Source organism: Saccopteryx leptura, chromosome 9, assembly GCF_036850995.1.
Source record: "Saccopteryx leptura isolate mSacLep1 chromosome 9, mSacLep1_pri_phased_curated, whole genome shotgun sequence".
Lineage (NCBI taxonomy): Eukaryota > Metazoa > Chordata > Mammalia > Chiroptera > Emballonuridae > Saccopteryx > Saccopteryx leptura.
This window is the reverse complement of record NC_089511.1, coordinates 160,566-175,136: the sequence shown is the minus strand read 5'-3', so window position 1 is coordinate 175,136 and position 14,571 is coordinate 160,566. Positions and strand designations below refer to the sequence as shown.

Here is a 14,571-nt window from a genome sequence, read left to right as displayed (position 1 = left end):
GAGGTTGCCAGTTTGAAACTCGAGGCTTGCTGGGTCAAAGCACATGTTAGAGGCAACTCCTCAGAGGTGATGCTTCCTGCTCCTTCCCCCTTTCTATCTCTTCTGTCTTTTCTCTAAAATCAATCAATAATTTTTTTTCAAAAAATCTTAGATTCTGTTATTTTTTTGAAGTGTTCTATACACCCAGTATGACCTCATTGTCTTGTATTCTTGGGAATATCAGTTCTCCTTGAGCCTTTATTATATATACATTGAATATCCCTTGTTCATCTTATTATTTCACTTGATTATTAGTCCAGCTGCTAGAATTTTCAAAGTATAAGGACATATTTTTATTTCATTCCCCACACTGTCAAGGAGTCAGGCATGTGACATGAATGGCTGGGGAATTAAATCCTGGAGAGTCCTGCAGCTGAGATCATGGACATGTATCAGCTAAGGGTAAGCTTTATTTCTGTTCCCTCTGTCAGTTACTTGGTTTATTTTTATAGGGTTTGATAGAATGTGGTAGGGCTGCTAGTGATGTTTCTCTGTTCTTCATTTACATTGGTAGTGAAATATATTTTGAAGCTCGCTGCTTGGACTTAGGGAGTCATGAGATGTCCTTTATGGAGTCCTGGCTCTGTTTGCATTGTATCAGGTTCAGCTCCTGCATCTGTCATTTAGCAAGTGAGGTCTGTTGTTTGGCTCCATGTCTGAAGTTCAGTTATGGGGTCTTGTTTACAGACCAGGAGCCTGTCTCCAGGGTTTGTTGTTGAATCTGTATTCTGCTGTGCACCTGGGGTCCCATTGCATTTAACCTCGTATCTGAGTTCCAGTGTGGGGCCCATGAGCAGCTCCAGTTCTAGAGCATGATGTATGGACTCTGGTGTCCAAGGTACCATGTCAGTTTCTGGCATGAGTGTGTCCTAGTCTCGATTGGGTCTGTAGACCAGTGTTAGGTGTTCGGTGCCAAGTCCCCTTTTTGGTTTGGGGATTGGTCCAGTGTTCAGTTTAAGTCGTCTAGGGTCCATGGGGCCCTGATTCTGTCTAAGGTCTCTGGTGTCTGTTCAGTATTGATTGTTGTGTTCATGTGGGCAGGAAGGTAGATATGGTTGGGAAAGAGAGCAAAGTGAATGGGAGATTCTATTCTATAAAACTCGGAATACCTGCTTCAGGAAGAAGTCTCAAGGTTCCATTTAGTCAAATCTAATAGAAGGCTCCAATATTCATAGGCTTGATGACACAGTAGAGAAATCCATTGTGTTCTGAGAGGTCCACCGTCCCCTCAGCCCTCTGGTTCACGTTTGGGAGGAGTTTCTCCAAGGCACTGCCGGTCATGTATTTTAGGGAAGTGAGAGGGAAATGGTTCCATTTGTAGGAGAGGCAGTAATGGGTGGGAAACACTGTGAGGTGCAGAATTAGATTGTTGATAGTAAAAAAGGTAGTCTTTTCTAGGTGAAAAATAGGAACATGATCCAAAGAGATACCTGGATTTTTTACTTTGTTTTTATTTCCTTATTTTCTGCCTGTCTATTGAGGGAAATGCACTAGGCATAGTGCAGGTCTTTCTCAGCTTTTTCCATTTGATTTTTAAATTTTTTTACATTGATTTGAGAGACGGAAGCATGAAATCATTTTTTTCAATTAGTTGTTCCATTTACTTGTGTACTCCTTGGTCACTCCTCTTAGGTGCTGAGACCTGTGACAAAACCCACAACCTTGGCACACAGAAAGGACACTCCATGCACTGAGCCATCTGGTCAGGGAACCATAGGTTTTTAAAAATTATTATTATCTTTCAGTTGATGAAATTATTTTAGAATTCTAATTGCAATGTATGTTACAGGTTATTTTAAATTGTATTTTTAAGTGTAAGTATAGGGACTTCCTAGCTTATTTGTTACTAATGATTTCAAGGTTAACTGTCACAAGAGGAAGAGACATGGGTTATGTAATTTCAAACTTTTGAAGTTTGTTGTCACTTCCTTTATAGTGCAGTATGGTCCCTTTTCAATGTGTCCTCAGTGTGTGTCTCTGCTGTTAGGTTGTGTGCATCTTGAGAACAACACATCAGTGGTGGTCAGGAGGAACAGGGGTGGGTACAGTGCATTATATGTCAGTTGTTGGATGGCAGGAACAAAAGGAGGACAAAAACGCTCAGATAGCTTGATGAAGGAAGTAGCATTTATTTAGCTGGCAGAGCAGTGTGACTGCAAAAGAGGCAACCAAACATGTACTCCCAGAAGTTAGATTTCTTACATCTTATATACCTTTTACAGAATAGAAGTTTTAACACAAGGGGCTCGTGCTCCCTTTGTCTAGAGATATATGTCACTCCCATGACTCCAGGATGGGAGGGTGAGTTTAGGTAGATTCAGAGGACGTGTTGGAGTTTTTTCAATTAAGGTATGTAAACACTGTTTCTTAAAAGCTTTTGAGAAATGAAAAGGGGAAGTGGTTTTCAGATAAGTTTTATCTTTTATGCTTTGTGTAGCAAGTGGCCCCAGGCACCCTTTCAGAGAACTATAAGAAGTAATTTATAACTGCCTGACTCAGTTACCCCTGCAGGCTCCCTTCTCTTGCATTCTTGTTTCTTCCTTCTCAGGGAAGAGGGGGCATGCCCCTCCCTCCTTAGTTATATTTTCTATCTCTGTACTTTCTTTTTTTGTGGTAATATATTGGTTCTGAAAGATTTTCTATCCTTAAATGAGAGAGTTGGATGAAACCCATGGTTATGCCCTTACCAGGTAGCTCAGTTAGAGTGTCATTCTGATACACCAAGGTTGTAGGCTTGATCCTCAGTCAGGGGACATCCAAGAATTAAACAGTGAATGCATGAATATGACATTGGTGCTGTCATATTTGGAGTTTAGCAGTTCTAATAGGTGTGAGTGTTGTATTATTGTAGTCTTATTGTGTCATTTCCTAATGATACATCAGGCAGAGCTTATTTTTACAAGGTTAGGTGCTTGGTCTCGTCAACATAAGAAACATGAAAACTGGAAGTTTTTAGGATCTTCTTTGAGCCAAAATGACTCCAAATGTTTTGGATGAAGATCTCCATTCCTACAGACTGACAGTGTAGCAATTTATCTTTTATTTATTTTTTAAAATTTATTTTAGGCCGTGGCTGGTTGACTCAGTGGTAGAGAGTCAGCCTGGCATGCAGGAGTCCTGGGTTCAATTCCCAGCCAGGGCACACAAAAGAAGCACCCATCTGCTTCTCCACCTCTCCCCCTCTCCTTCCTGTCTCTCTCTTCCCCTCCTGCAGCCAAGGCTCCATTAGAGCAAAGTTGGCCCGGGCACTGAGGATGGCTCTGTGGCCTCTGCCTCAGGTGCTAGACTGGCTCTGGTTGCAACAGAGCAGTGCCCCATATGGGCGAAGCATAACCCCCTGGTGGGCATGCCAGGTGGATCCTGGTCGGGCGCATGCGGGAGTCTACCTGCCTCCCCGTTTCCAACCTTAGAAAAATACAAAAAAATATTTATTTTAGACAGTGTAGAGAGGGGGGAGTGAGAAGGTGGGAGTAGAAAGCATCAATTCCCATATGTGTCTTGATCAGGCAAGTCCAGTCTTTTTTTCATTTAATTTGTTTTATTTTATTTTATTTTTTGTATTTTTATGAAGCTGGAAACGGGGAGGCAGTCAGACTCCCGCATGCGCCCGACCAGGATCCACCCGGCATGCCCACCAGGGAGTGATGCTTTGCCCATCCGGGGCATCGCTCTGTTGCGACCAGAGCCAGTCTAGCACCTGAGGCAGAGGCCATGGAGCCATCCCCAGTGCCCGGGCCATCTTTGCTCCAATGGAGCCTCAGCTACGGGAGGGGAAGAGAGAGACAGAGAGGAAGGAGAGGGGGAGGGGTGGAGAAGCAAATGGGCGCTTCTCCTGTGTGCCCTGGCCGGGAATCAAACCCAGGACTTCTGCACGCCAGGCCGACACTCTACCACTGAGCCAACCGGCCATGGCCTAATTTGTTTTAGATAGTGCAGAGAGAGAAGCAATTTTTTCCTTTTTTTTTTTTTTTGCAAAAGAGACAGAGAGAGGGACAGATAGGGAAAGACATAAAGGGAGAAAGATGAGAAGCATCAATTCTTTGTTAGGGCACCTTAGTTGTTCATTGATTGCTATCATATGTGCCTTGACCAGGAAGCTACAGCACAGTGAATGACCTCTTGCTCAAGCCAGCAATCCTGGGGTCATGTCTACGATTCCACGCTGAAGCCTGCAATTTTACACTCAATCAAGTTGGTGAGCCTGTGCTCAAGCTGGCGACCTTGGGTTTTTTAACCTGGGTCCTCTGAATTCCAGTTTAGGGCTCTATGCACTGCACCACTGCCTGGTCAGGCACTAGTCTCATTTTATAGAATAAAATACAGAAAAATGGAAGTTGAGAATCTTGCCTTAGATTGCACAGCTGGTGAGGGCAGAGCTGAGATTCAAAGCAACTATTAAATGATCTGTAGTCCATGTGGTATCACCATGAGATGCTCACCCTGTAGAGGCCAGTGAAGAGAGTGTGAGGGAGACCAGGTGCCCAGACTGAGCCAGGTACATAGACATGCACATGCACATGTTCTTCCCTGGTTTGCACCACTGAGACACAGAGGTCAGAGGAAATCATGACAGGAGCCAAGAGAAGCCCAGGGAGGAGGGTTGTGAGCCTACTAGGAGAAAAGGCTCCACTTCCTGGGAGTCAAGGAAATTCCTTTCCTGGTGAGTCTGTCTCAAATCTCTCCCTCTGGGCAGTAAGCTAAGTAGATTGACTCCAGACTTCCACATTTCCAGTTGCTGAGTTTCTATGCATGACAGTGTGAGTTCTCTGTTGCTCTCCTGGAACTCTGGTTCCAGTGAAAGGGGGAATGAGGTATGTGAGCTTCAAAGTTTTATGAAGATAAGATTTATTAGAACAGGAGGCCAAGATACTATGGAGGAGATTGGTGTTAACATTCCCATAGCACTTAAGGAACTGTTTGTCTAGCTCATCTCTTGTTATGAAAGTGAAGAATTTGTTTAACCAGTTACTTCTGTATTACGTACACTCTTGGGAGGGAAGTGGTCAATAGACTCCTTCTGAATTCTCTTCAGAGGTGGGATATGACCCATGTAACAGCTATGACTGTGGAGATGCAATTTTATGCTAATAACTCACTACACTCTTTGCAAACATAAGGCTTCTCCCCTGAGTGTTTTCTCTGGTGTATGAAGAGTTGTGACTTCCATGTAAAGCCTTGCTCACACACCCTGCAAATATAGGGCTTCTCCCCTGAATGTATCCTCTGGTGTCTGAGGAGATGACACTTACGTGCAAAGCCTCTCTCACACTCCCTGCAAACATAGGGCTTCTCCCCTGAGTGTGTCCTCTGGTGTATGAGAAGCTGAGACTTACGTGCAAAGCCTCTCTCACACTCCCTGCAAACATAGGGCTTCTCCCCTGAGTGTGTCCTCTGGTGTATGAGGAGCAGAGACTTACGTGCAAAGCCTCGTTCACACTCCCTGCAAACATAGGGCTTCTGCCCTAAGTGTGTCCTCTGGTGTACGAGGAGACTTGACTTCCATGCAAAGCCTCGTTCACATTCCTTGCAAATATAGGGCTTCTCCCCTGAATGTATCCTCTGGTGTCTGAGGAGATGAGACTTACGTGAAAAGCCTCTCTCACACTCCCTGCAAACATAGGGCTTCTCCCCTGAGTGTATCCTCTGGTGTATGAGGAGATGTGACCTCTGTGCAAAGCCTCGTTCACACTCCCTGCAAACATAGGGCTTCTGCCCTAAGTGTGTCCTCTGGTGTATCAGGAGACCTGACTTCTGTGTAAAGCCCTGCTCACACACCCTGCAAATATAGGGCTTCTCCCCTGAGTGTGTCTTCTGGTGTTTGAGGAGATCTGATTTCTGTGCAAAGCCTCGTTCACACTCCCTGCAAACATAGGGCTTCTCCCCTGAGTGTGTCCTCTGGTGTATGAGGAGACTTGACTTCCATGCAAAGCCTCGTTCACATTCCTTGCAAATATAGGGCTTCTCCCCTGAATGTATCCTCTGGTGTCTGAGGAGATGAGACTTACGTGCAAAGCCTCTCTCACACTCCCTGCAAACATAGGGCTTCTCCCCTGAGTGTGTCCTCTGGTGTATGAGGAGCAGAGACTTACGTGCAAAGCCTCGTTCACACTCCCTGCAAACATAGGGCTTCTCTCCTGAGTGTGTCCTCTGGTGTATGACGAGACTTGACTTCCATGCAAAGCCTCGTTCACACTCCTTGCAAATATAGGGCTTCTCCCCTGAGTGTAACCTTTGGTGTCTGAGGAGATGAGACTTATAGGCAAAGCCTCTCTCACACTCCCTGCAAACATAGGGCTTCTCCCCTGTGTGTGTCCTCTGGTGTATGAGGAGCTGAGACTTACGTGAAAAGCCTCTCTCACACTCCCTGCAAACATAGGGCTTCTCCCCTGTGTGTGTCCTCTGGTGTTTGAGGAGATCTGACTTCTGTGCAAAGCCTTGTTCACACTCCCTGCAAACATAGGGCTTCTCCCCTGAGTGTGTCCTCTGGTATCTGAGGAGATTTGACTTCTGTGTAAAGCCTCGCTCACACTCTCTGCAAATATAGGGCTTCTCTTCTGAGTGTGCCCTGTGTTGTCTGAGAATATGTAACTTATCTTCAAAGCCTTGCCCACACTCTCCATACTTGACAGCTACAATTCTTGACATTCCTACTCCCATTGATACTTTGCCTGTGTCCACTGAATTTACTTCTTGGCCTGTGCTGGGCACTTCCTGCATCATTCTCTCTTGCTCACTAGAGCTTCCCATGTGTCCTTTACAAGGTTTGAAAAAGGTCTTTGAAATCCTCCTCTGCCTGGGCCTTTTAAGCAAAAGGCTGGACTTTTCTTTGACCTCTTGACCTTCAGTTTTGTCATCCCAGTTGTGTGTATCAGTATGTTGCTGCTGCTGACTTGGATCCTCTGGGCAGGGATCCTCTGATTGCAGCTGTTTTCTTGTAGATGTTCCTGGGAGAATCTGAGGGCAGTGACTGCGTCCCATGTGTTGGGTGAGGAATTCCTGACTGGAGAAGACCAGAGAGCAGGAAGGACATGGGTATATCTCTGGCTTTGGTTCTGCTGAAAGAGTAAATTTTGGTCAGGGTAGAGGTTGATAAGGCTGCATGAGTCATATGTTTTGTCTGATGTTAGGACGTCTCCCATGAGTCATTCTTATGGGTTTGACCGTATAATCTCTGTCTTCCACAAAGTGTTTCTTTTTCTTTTTTTTTTTTACAGAGACAGAGAGAGAGAGTCAGAGAGAGGAATAGACAGGGACAGACAGGAATGGAGAGAGATGAGAAGCATCGATCATTAGTTTTTCATTGCGCATTGCAACACCTTAGTTGTTCATTGATTGCTTTCTCATATGTGCCTTGACTGCGGGCCTTCAGCAGACCGAGCAACCCCTTGCTGGAGCCAGTGACCTTGGGTTTAAGCTGGTGGGCTTTTTTTTGCTCAAACCAGATGAGCTGGCGCTCAAGCTGGCGACCTTGGGGTCTCGAACCTGGGTCCTCTGCATCCCAGTCCGACACTCTATCCACTGTGCCACCGCCTGGTCAGGCCACAAAGTGTTTCTTTACAGTCTGTTTTATCTTTTAATTTTTATGTAATATATCTTCTTTACAAATCCAGAAAGCCCATATCAAGGGTCCTTTTTACACATTGCCAGATGAGGGACTGTCAAGTAGCATCAGGGGCTGTTTCACCCCTTGTATGGGTGAAAGAATGCTGACCTTTCTTATATACACATAGCTTTTAACACAGTTGTTTAGAAAGACCACTGGCCCCAATTAGGAATTGCTTCCCTCATAGTTTCTGTCAGATGATAAACTGAAAATATGTCCTTCCTCAAGCCTCACACCAAATATTCATACTTGATTTCATTTAGTGTCAGCCCATTTCATATACAATGGGAAGTCCTATTTCAAAATATATCCCCAACCATACTTTTTATTTATTTTTATTTTTATTTTTTAATTAATTAATTTTTTATTTATTCATTTTAGAAAGGAGAGAGGGAGAGAGGGAGAGAGAGGAGAGAGACAGAGAGAGAAGGGGGGAGGAGCAGGAAGCATCAACTCCCATATGTGCCTTGACCAGGCAAGCCCAGGGTTTCGAACCGGCGACCTCAGCGTTTCCAGGTCGACGCTTTATCCACTGCGCCACCACAGGTCAGGCCCCCAACCATACTTTTTAAAAATTGATTGATTTTGAGAGACACAAAGAGAGGAGGAGGAAGAAGAAGTAGAAGAAGAAAAAGAAGAAGGAGAGAGAGATAAAGGCATTTATTCATTTTTCTACCTAGACATGCAGTCATTGGTCATTTCTTGTATGTGCCCTGACCTGGGCTCAACCTTAGTATTACAGGATGATGCTGTAACCAACTGAGCTAACCAGCCAGGGCCCCCAACCATACTTCTTACATGCCTGACTCCTATCCCTCTCTAGCTAATCCACCATCCTCTCTCACTTGGAGATGAAGTAATCTCTGAGAGGATTCCCCACTGAAGTGTATTTTACAAAAATTAACAAAGCAAATCTTAGAGAAAAAGCCACCCTGTAGCTGAGAACAGCACCATTGTTCCACCTCATTCAGGAAGGTCCCCAGTGTCTCAGCTTAGATCACAGCACTGCATTTCCAGGCTGCTGGGCATCTATCCGACCTCTGCTCTTACCCTGTATGCTAGATAGGAGTAGCCCTCAGAAAACAGGCTCTGGACAGTTTCTCAGTGGACAGAGTGTTGGCCTGGCATGTGGAAGTCCAGGTTCAATCCTCAGTCAGGGCACAAATGAGAAGTGACTATCTGTTTCTTTTCCCCTCCCTCTCTCCCTTCTCTCTCTCTTCCCCTGCCAGAGCCAGTGCCTCAGTTGGTTCAAGCATCAGCCCAATAACTCAGTTGGTTCAAGTGTTGACCTCCGGCACTGAGGATAGCTCGGCTAGTCTGAGCGTGGCTTCATACTGGGGTTGCTGGGTGGATATTGGTTGGGGCACATGAAGGAATCTGTCTATCTCCCCTCCTCTCACATAAAAAAAATTAAATCAAAAGTAAAAATTATAAAGATTTTTCCTAAGAATCAAAGGCATATGAAATGAATCCTTCATTTCTAAAGCATCTGATTTGAAATCTTACTGACTTTAGAGTATACCATGAAAATTTATAAGGTGAGTTATTTCTTTTCATTTTGAAGAGTTGTGCCCACCTCTAGCTGCTGCGAGCTCTCTCTTCCACTTGCTGATGCACTTGATGCCCAGCTTCTGGCCATACTCATCACTGTGCCAAACTAGCAGCTCACAGTCTGGCCTGATGACCCGGCAGGTTCGGTAGAAAATCTGCCTGCGATACTGAAAGGCCACCAGGTTTTGCTCTTCATCATCCTGGGCACAGTTCACATACCTGGGATTGAGGCAGATGAAAGAAAAGAAACCCACAGGTGATGAGTTCTTACTACCTCTCAGATCCATGTCCAGCTCTGCACCTGACACTCGGGCTCTGATGTTGCCCACTCCCACAGTGCTCCCGGAGAACCTTCTCTCCAATGTCTGAGCATGTCACAATGTCATATGACTTCCAATGTCCATGTCCTGCTTATGGTGCTCATCCTGCCTAATACCATTTTCCAAAGCCAAATGGAGATGTAACCTTCACCCTGATTGGCCATAAAACCCAGTCACCTCTAGCTTCTCTAAACTAAATCAGGTTCTATTTTATATCACAGAACTTGCTACTTGATGTTGGACTCTGTGTCTAGATTAGTTCACATCATTCAATACTCAGCCCAAGTCCATCTTTTCTTGAGAGGCCTTTCTCCATTCTCCTCACATTTTATTTAGGTAGCTTCAACCAGGTTCCCATAAAAACCTGGAGGTCTCCCCCACCCCCAGAAGTGAGAAGTGGGGAGACAGACAGACTCCTGCATGTGCCTTACCCGGATCCACCCGGCATGCCCACCAGGCGGTGATAATCTGCCTATCTGGGATGTTGCTCTGTTGCAACCAGAGCCATTCTAGTGCCTGAACAGAGGCCATGGAGCCATCCTCAGAGCCGGGGCCAACTTTGCTCCAATGGAGCTTTGGCTGGGAAGGGGAAGAGAGAGACAGAGATAAAGGAGAGAGGGAAGGGTGGAGCAGATGGGCACTTCTGTGTGCCCTGGCTGGGAATCAAACTCTAGACCTCCACAGGCCAGGCTGATGCTCTACCACTGAGCCAACCTGCCAGGACTTGGAGGTCTTTTTGTCTTAGCAAAATCTTAAAGAACAATAATAGCTTATTCACATTTTGTAGCCCCTGATAAAAGATCCCCTCAGGGAAGTGTCTCATGATCATTGCTCTGCAGGCTTCAGAACTCCATTCTAGTTAGAAGGGAGGCTGGGATAATTTGCTGCCCTCACAGGTTTAGGCCAGTGGTCGGCAATCTTATTACTCAACAGAGCCAAATATCAACACTACAATGATTGAAATTTCTTTTGAGAGCCAAATTTTTTAAACTTATACTATATAGGTAGGTACATTTCTTATTGAGGTAGTGCCTGCACGTGGTGTTTTGTGGAAGAGCTACATTCAAGGGGCAAAAGAGCTGCCTGTGGTTCACGAGCTGCAGTTTGCTGACCACTGGTTTAGGCTATCCTTGGTTTAAGTATGCTGGCACTGTGCACTTTTCAAAAAAAAGAAAAATTATAGTTAAATATTTGTAATATCAATTGTTTCACTGTGTCTGCAATTACTCCTCCATAAGAAGATTAGTTATATGACCTGCTTAAGTAATGAATACCTTCATCTAAACTGGAATATAGGAAAGGTTAAATAATATTCATTAGATTAATTAAAGTATAATCTAGGCCCTCAATGTTTTTTTCTAGTGCCTAAATTTTGTCTAGCATAGAGATTTATATTTTGAGGACATATGCTATATTTTTATCCCCCTTTTTCCTATAAATACCTCTTGCTTTGAGAGAGCACCAAATGGAGAAAAAAGAGGAATAGAGGATTGAGGGAGACCACTGAGGGAGGCATGATGAGAAGGAAAGATGTATGGGCCTGAGAGGGATGATTGTTCTCGTGACTCCCAGAAACTTCTTGGCCTTACCTCATCCAGTTGGTGCACGATTCATCTTTCCCATTCACATACTCATGGCAGTTTCTCCCTTTGGTGATCTGCATTTCAGGAAGAAAAAATAAAGGTTTTTTTCGGTTGAGGAAGTAATAGAGAAATTATTTTACCCTACTATCAACAAAACTCTTTCAGCTTGCATGCATTGCCAATTGTGACCACATGATACTTTTTTTACTCATCACATCTGAGTTGACCTGTCCACTCAGGGCTGGGAGGAGGCATTCCTTTGTGTGTCTGTACCACTTTGCTCCCACTTAACCTGCGATCCTCAACAGGAGCTCCATGTTCTGCAAAATCCACTCAGTACCCAGAGCTAACCATATTGTCTCCATCCATGTCCTAGTATGTAGAAGGGCAGGTCCCACCAAGCCAGGGGAGGGATGTGGGAAGCCACAAGACAGGGGAAGAGGTCAATACTTCTCACCTGCCAGGAGTATCTGTTGTTGCCTGCCTCTTCATCTTCTGTGATCTGGCCCTCATAAGGGCCAAAGTGAAGGCCCACTGGCAGAGCAGATGCCTCGTTCCACACTCCAAGCCCAGCCTCAGGGATGCCCGATGGTCTGATTCTCAACCCAGGGGGCAGAGTGAGGGCTGCATGGTTTGGATGCCCCTTATCCACTGCACTGTCTTTTACAAATGTAGGGGGCCCATGCACGTCACAACTGTCGATGAAGAAGTTCTGACACTTCTCACAATCTGGGGGTGAGAGCAACAGGGATTAGGGAAAGTGTAGTGCATGTTCCTGGACATGTAGAATTTCAGAGAGAGCCCAGGCACTCACATCATTGAGCCTCAAATTTGTAATGCAGATCTATAGGGGAACGGAATGCTCTAAGGGCTTAATGACCAGATGAAATTATTGTATGAAGAGATAACATGCTTTGTGAGGGTCACTTACAGAGGTAGTCATCATCCTGGGGCTCGCTGACCTCTTGGTACACATGGCCTTTTCTTTCTTGTAGGCTATACATCTTTACTTCGGTCTCCTTTCTCCTGAGTTCTAAGTTGGAGAAGAGTGAGTTTGGTGAAGTCTGGAGTGTTAGTCCCTATTTTGTCAGAAAACACACAATCTCCTCCCATCAAATTATCACCTGTCCTTCTATATACTCTGGTATTATCCTCTGTCAACTACTGGCTCAGAGAGCCTCTACAATAGTAAGGCTCTATACTGACTACAGATGGCCAATTCAGTCTTTGTTTATAGATCTTCCCATTATGAAGTATAACTTCCCAACTTTATTAAGGGCATATTATATGTTAGGTATTGAGGAAAGGCCTGGTATACAACACCAACAGCGCATGGTTGCTATTATCAGAGATGTATTTATTGAACAACTTGTATGTGTCAGTTCTTTTACATTGAATTTAAGCCCTAGCCAGTGGTCAAAGGATAGAGCGTCGGCCCAGTGTATGTCCTGGGTGTGATTCCAGTCAGGGTACATGGGAGATGCGACCATCTCCTTCTCCACCCCTCCCTCTTCCCCTTCTCTCCCTCTTCTTTTTCTGCAGCCAGTGGCTCAATTTGTTCGAGCATTGGCCCTGGGTGCTGAGGATGGCTCGGTTAGCTAGAGCACATCATCCGGAGGTGCTAAAAAACAGCTCAGTACTCGAGAATTGGGATTGCCAAGTAGATCTTGGTAAGGATGCATACGGGAGTCAGCCTCACTATCTCCCCTCGTCTTACCTAAAAAATAAATAAATACATACACAAATAAATAAATTTAATTGAATACTGTCAAAGCATACATGCACGTATCTTCTCCTTACACATTAGCATTGAAGAGCTCAGAGAATTTGTAAGATTTGCACAAAGCTCCAGTGCTAAATTCACTCTCAGTTTAGTAGAGTTTAAATCCAGGCCTATCCAAAGTTCACCCCACATACCTAGGCCATACTTGTTAGCCTTTCTAGAGGACTCAGAAGAACTAACATCTACAAATGATTTTCTCTTAACCAATTTTCATCTAGTGTTGTCCAGAGGGTCTTGCTTCTTCTGGATGGACTGTGATGCTGAGGACCCAGGTTTGAAACCTCGAGGCTGCCGGCCTCCGAGTGGGCTGATCCGGCCTGAGTGCAGGCTCACCACCTTGAGCACAAGGTTGCCAGCTTGAGCGTGGGATCATAAGCATGACCCCATGGTTGCTGGCTCAAGTCCATGGTAGCTGGCTTGAGCAAGGGGTCATTCACTGTGGTGTTGCCTCCCAGTCAAGACACATAGAGAAAACAATCAATGAACAACTAAGGAGCTGCAATGAAGAATTGATGCTTCTCATCTCTCTCCCTTTCAGCCAGTCTGTCTCTGTCTGTCCCTCCCTCTCTCTCTATCTCTCACTAAAATAAAAAAGAAAAAGAAAAAAAATTGGCCATTCATGTCAAAAATACAATAAAGGTCACTTAACTAGACAGAAAGTCCATTTCTTTAACATACCACTTTATCCTTTGTCTTTTTAAAATTTTTTTAAAAATTTGCCTGACCTGTGGTGGCACAGTGGACAAAGTAGCGACCTGGAACACTGAGGTCACCAGTTCGTAACCCTAGGCTTGCCTGGTCAAGGCACATACAAGAAGCAACTACTACAAGTCGATGCTTCCTGCTCCTCACTGCCACCCCCTTCTCTCTTTCTCTCTCACTCCTCTCTCTAAAATCAATAAATTAATTTTTTTATTGGTTTTAGAGAGGAGGGAAGAGAGAGAAAGAAACATTGATTTGCTGTTCCACTGATTTATGCATGTAGTGGTTGATTATTCTTTCTTTTTTCTTTTAGCTAGAGAGACAGACAGACAGGAAGGGAAAGGGATGAGAAGCATCAGCTTATAGCTGCAGCACCTTAGTTGTTCATTGATTGCTTTCTCATATGTGCTTTGACCAGGGGACTCTAGTTGAGCCAGTGACCCCTTGCTCAAACCAGCAACCTTGATCTTCAAGCCAGTGATCATGGGGTCACGTCTACGACCCCACACTCAAGCTACTGAATCCATCCTTAAGCCCGCAACCTTGGGGTTTGGAACCTGGGTCCTCATCGTCCCAGGTTGATGCTCTATCCTCTGTGCTACCACCTGGTCAGGCTTCAATGGTTGATTCTTATATGGGCCCTGACTGGACATCAAACCCACAACTTGGTGTATGGGGACGACTCTCTAATAAATTAAGCAACTTGGCCAGGGCTCCTTTCTGTCTTCTTGTTACCGAGTGGCCGGCCTGACCTGTGGTGGCGCAGTGGATAAAGCGTCGACCTGGAAATGCTGAGGTCGCCAGTTCGAAACCCTGAGTTTGCCTGGTCAAGGCACATATGGGAGTTGATGCTTCCTGCTCCTGCCCCCGTCTCTCTCTCTCTCTCTCTCTCTCTCCCTCTCTCTCTCCTCTCTAAAATGAATAAAATTAAAAAAAAAAAAGATGAGCAGAGTGGCCTTGTTCAGTCTAATGGTACAATGACCACCTTGC

General features: G+C 45.0%; 1 protein-coding gene across 1 annotated transcript; it reads right to left on the bottom strand.

Annotated features, from left to right (window-relative positions):
• Positions 1-4,474: 4,474 nt before the first annotated feature.
• LOC136380515 (histone-lysine N-methyltransferase PRDM9-like) lies at positions 4,475-6,684 on the bottom strand. The gene is made up of 3 exons (XM_066348381.1): positions 5,815-6,684; positions 5,227-5,562; positions 4,475-4,579 (listed from the first exon to the last, which is right to left on the bottom strand). The coding sequence occupies exons 1-3, from the start codon at positions 6,682-6,684 to the stop codon at positions 4,475-4,477; spliced, it is 1,311 nt and encodes a 436-aa protein (XP_066204478.1).
• Positions 6,685-14,571: the final 7,887 nt, after the last annotated feature.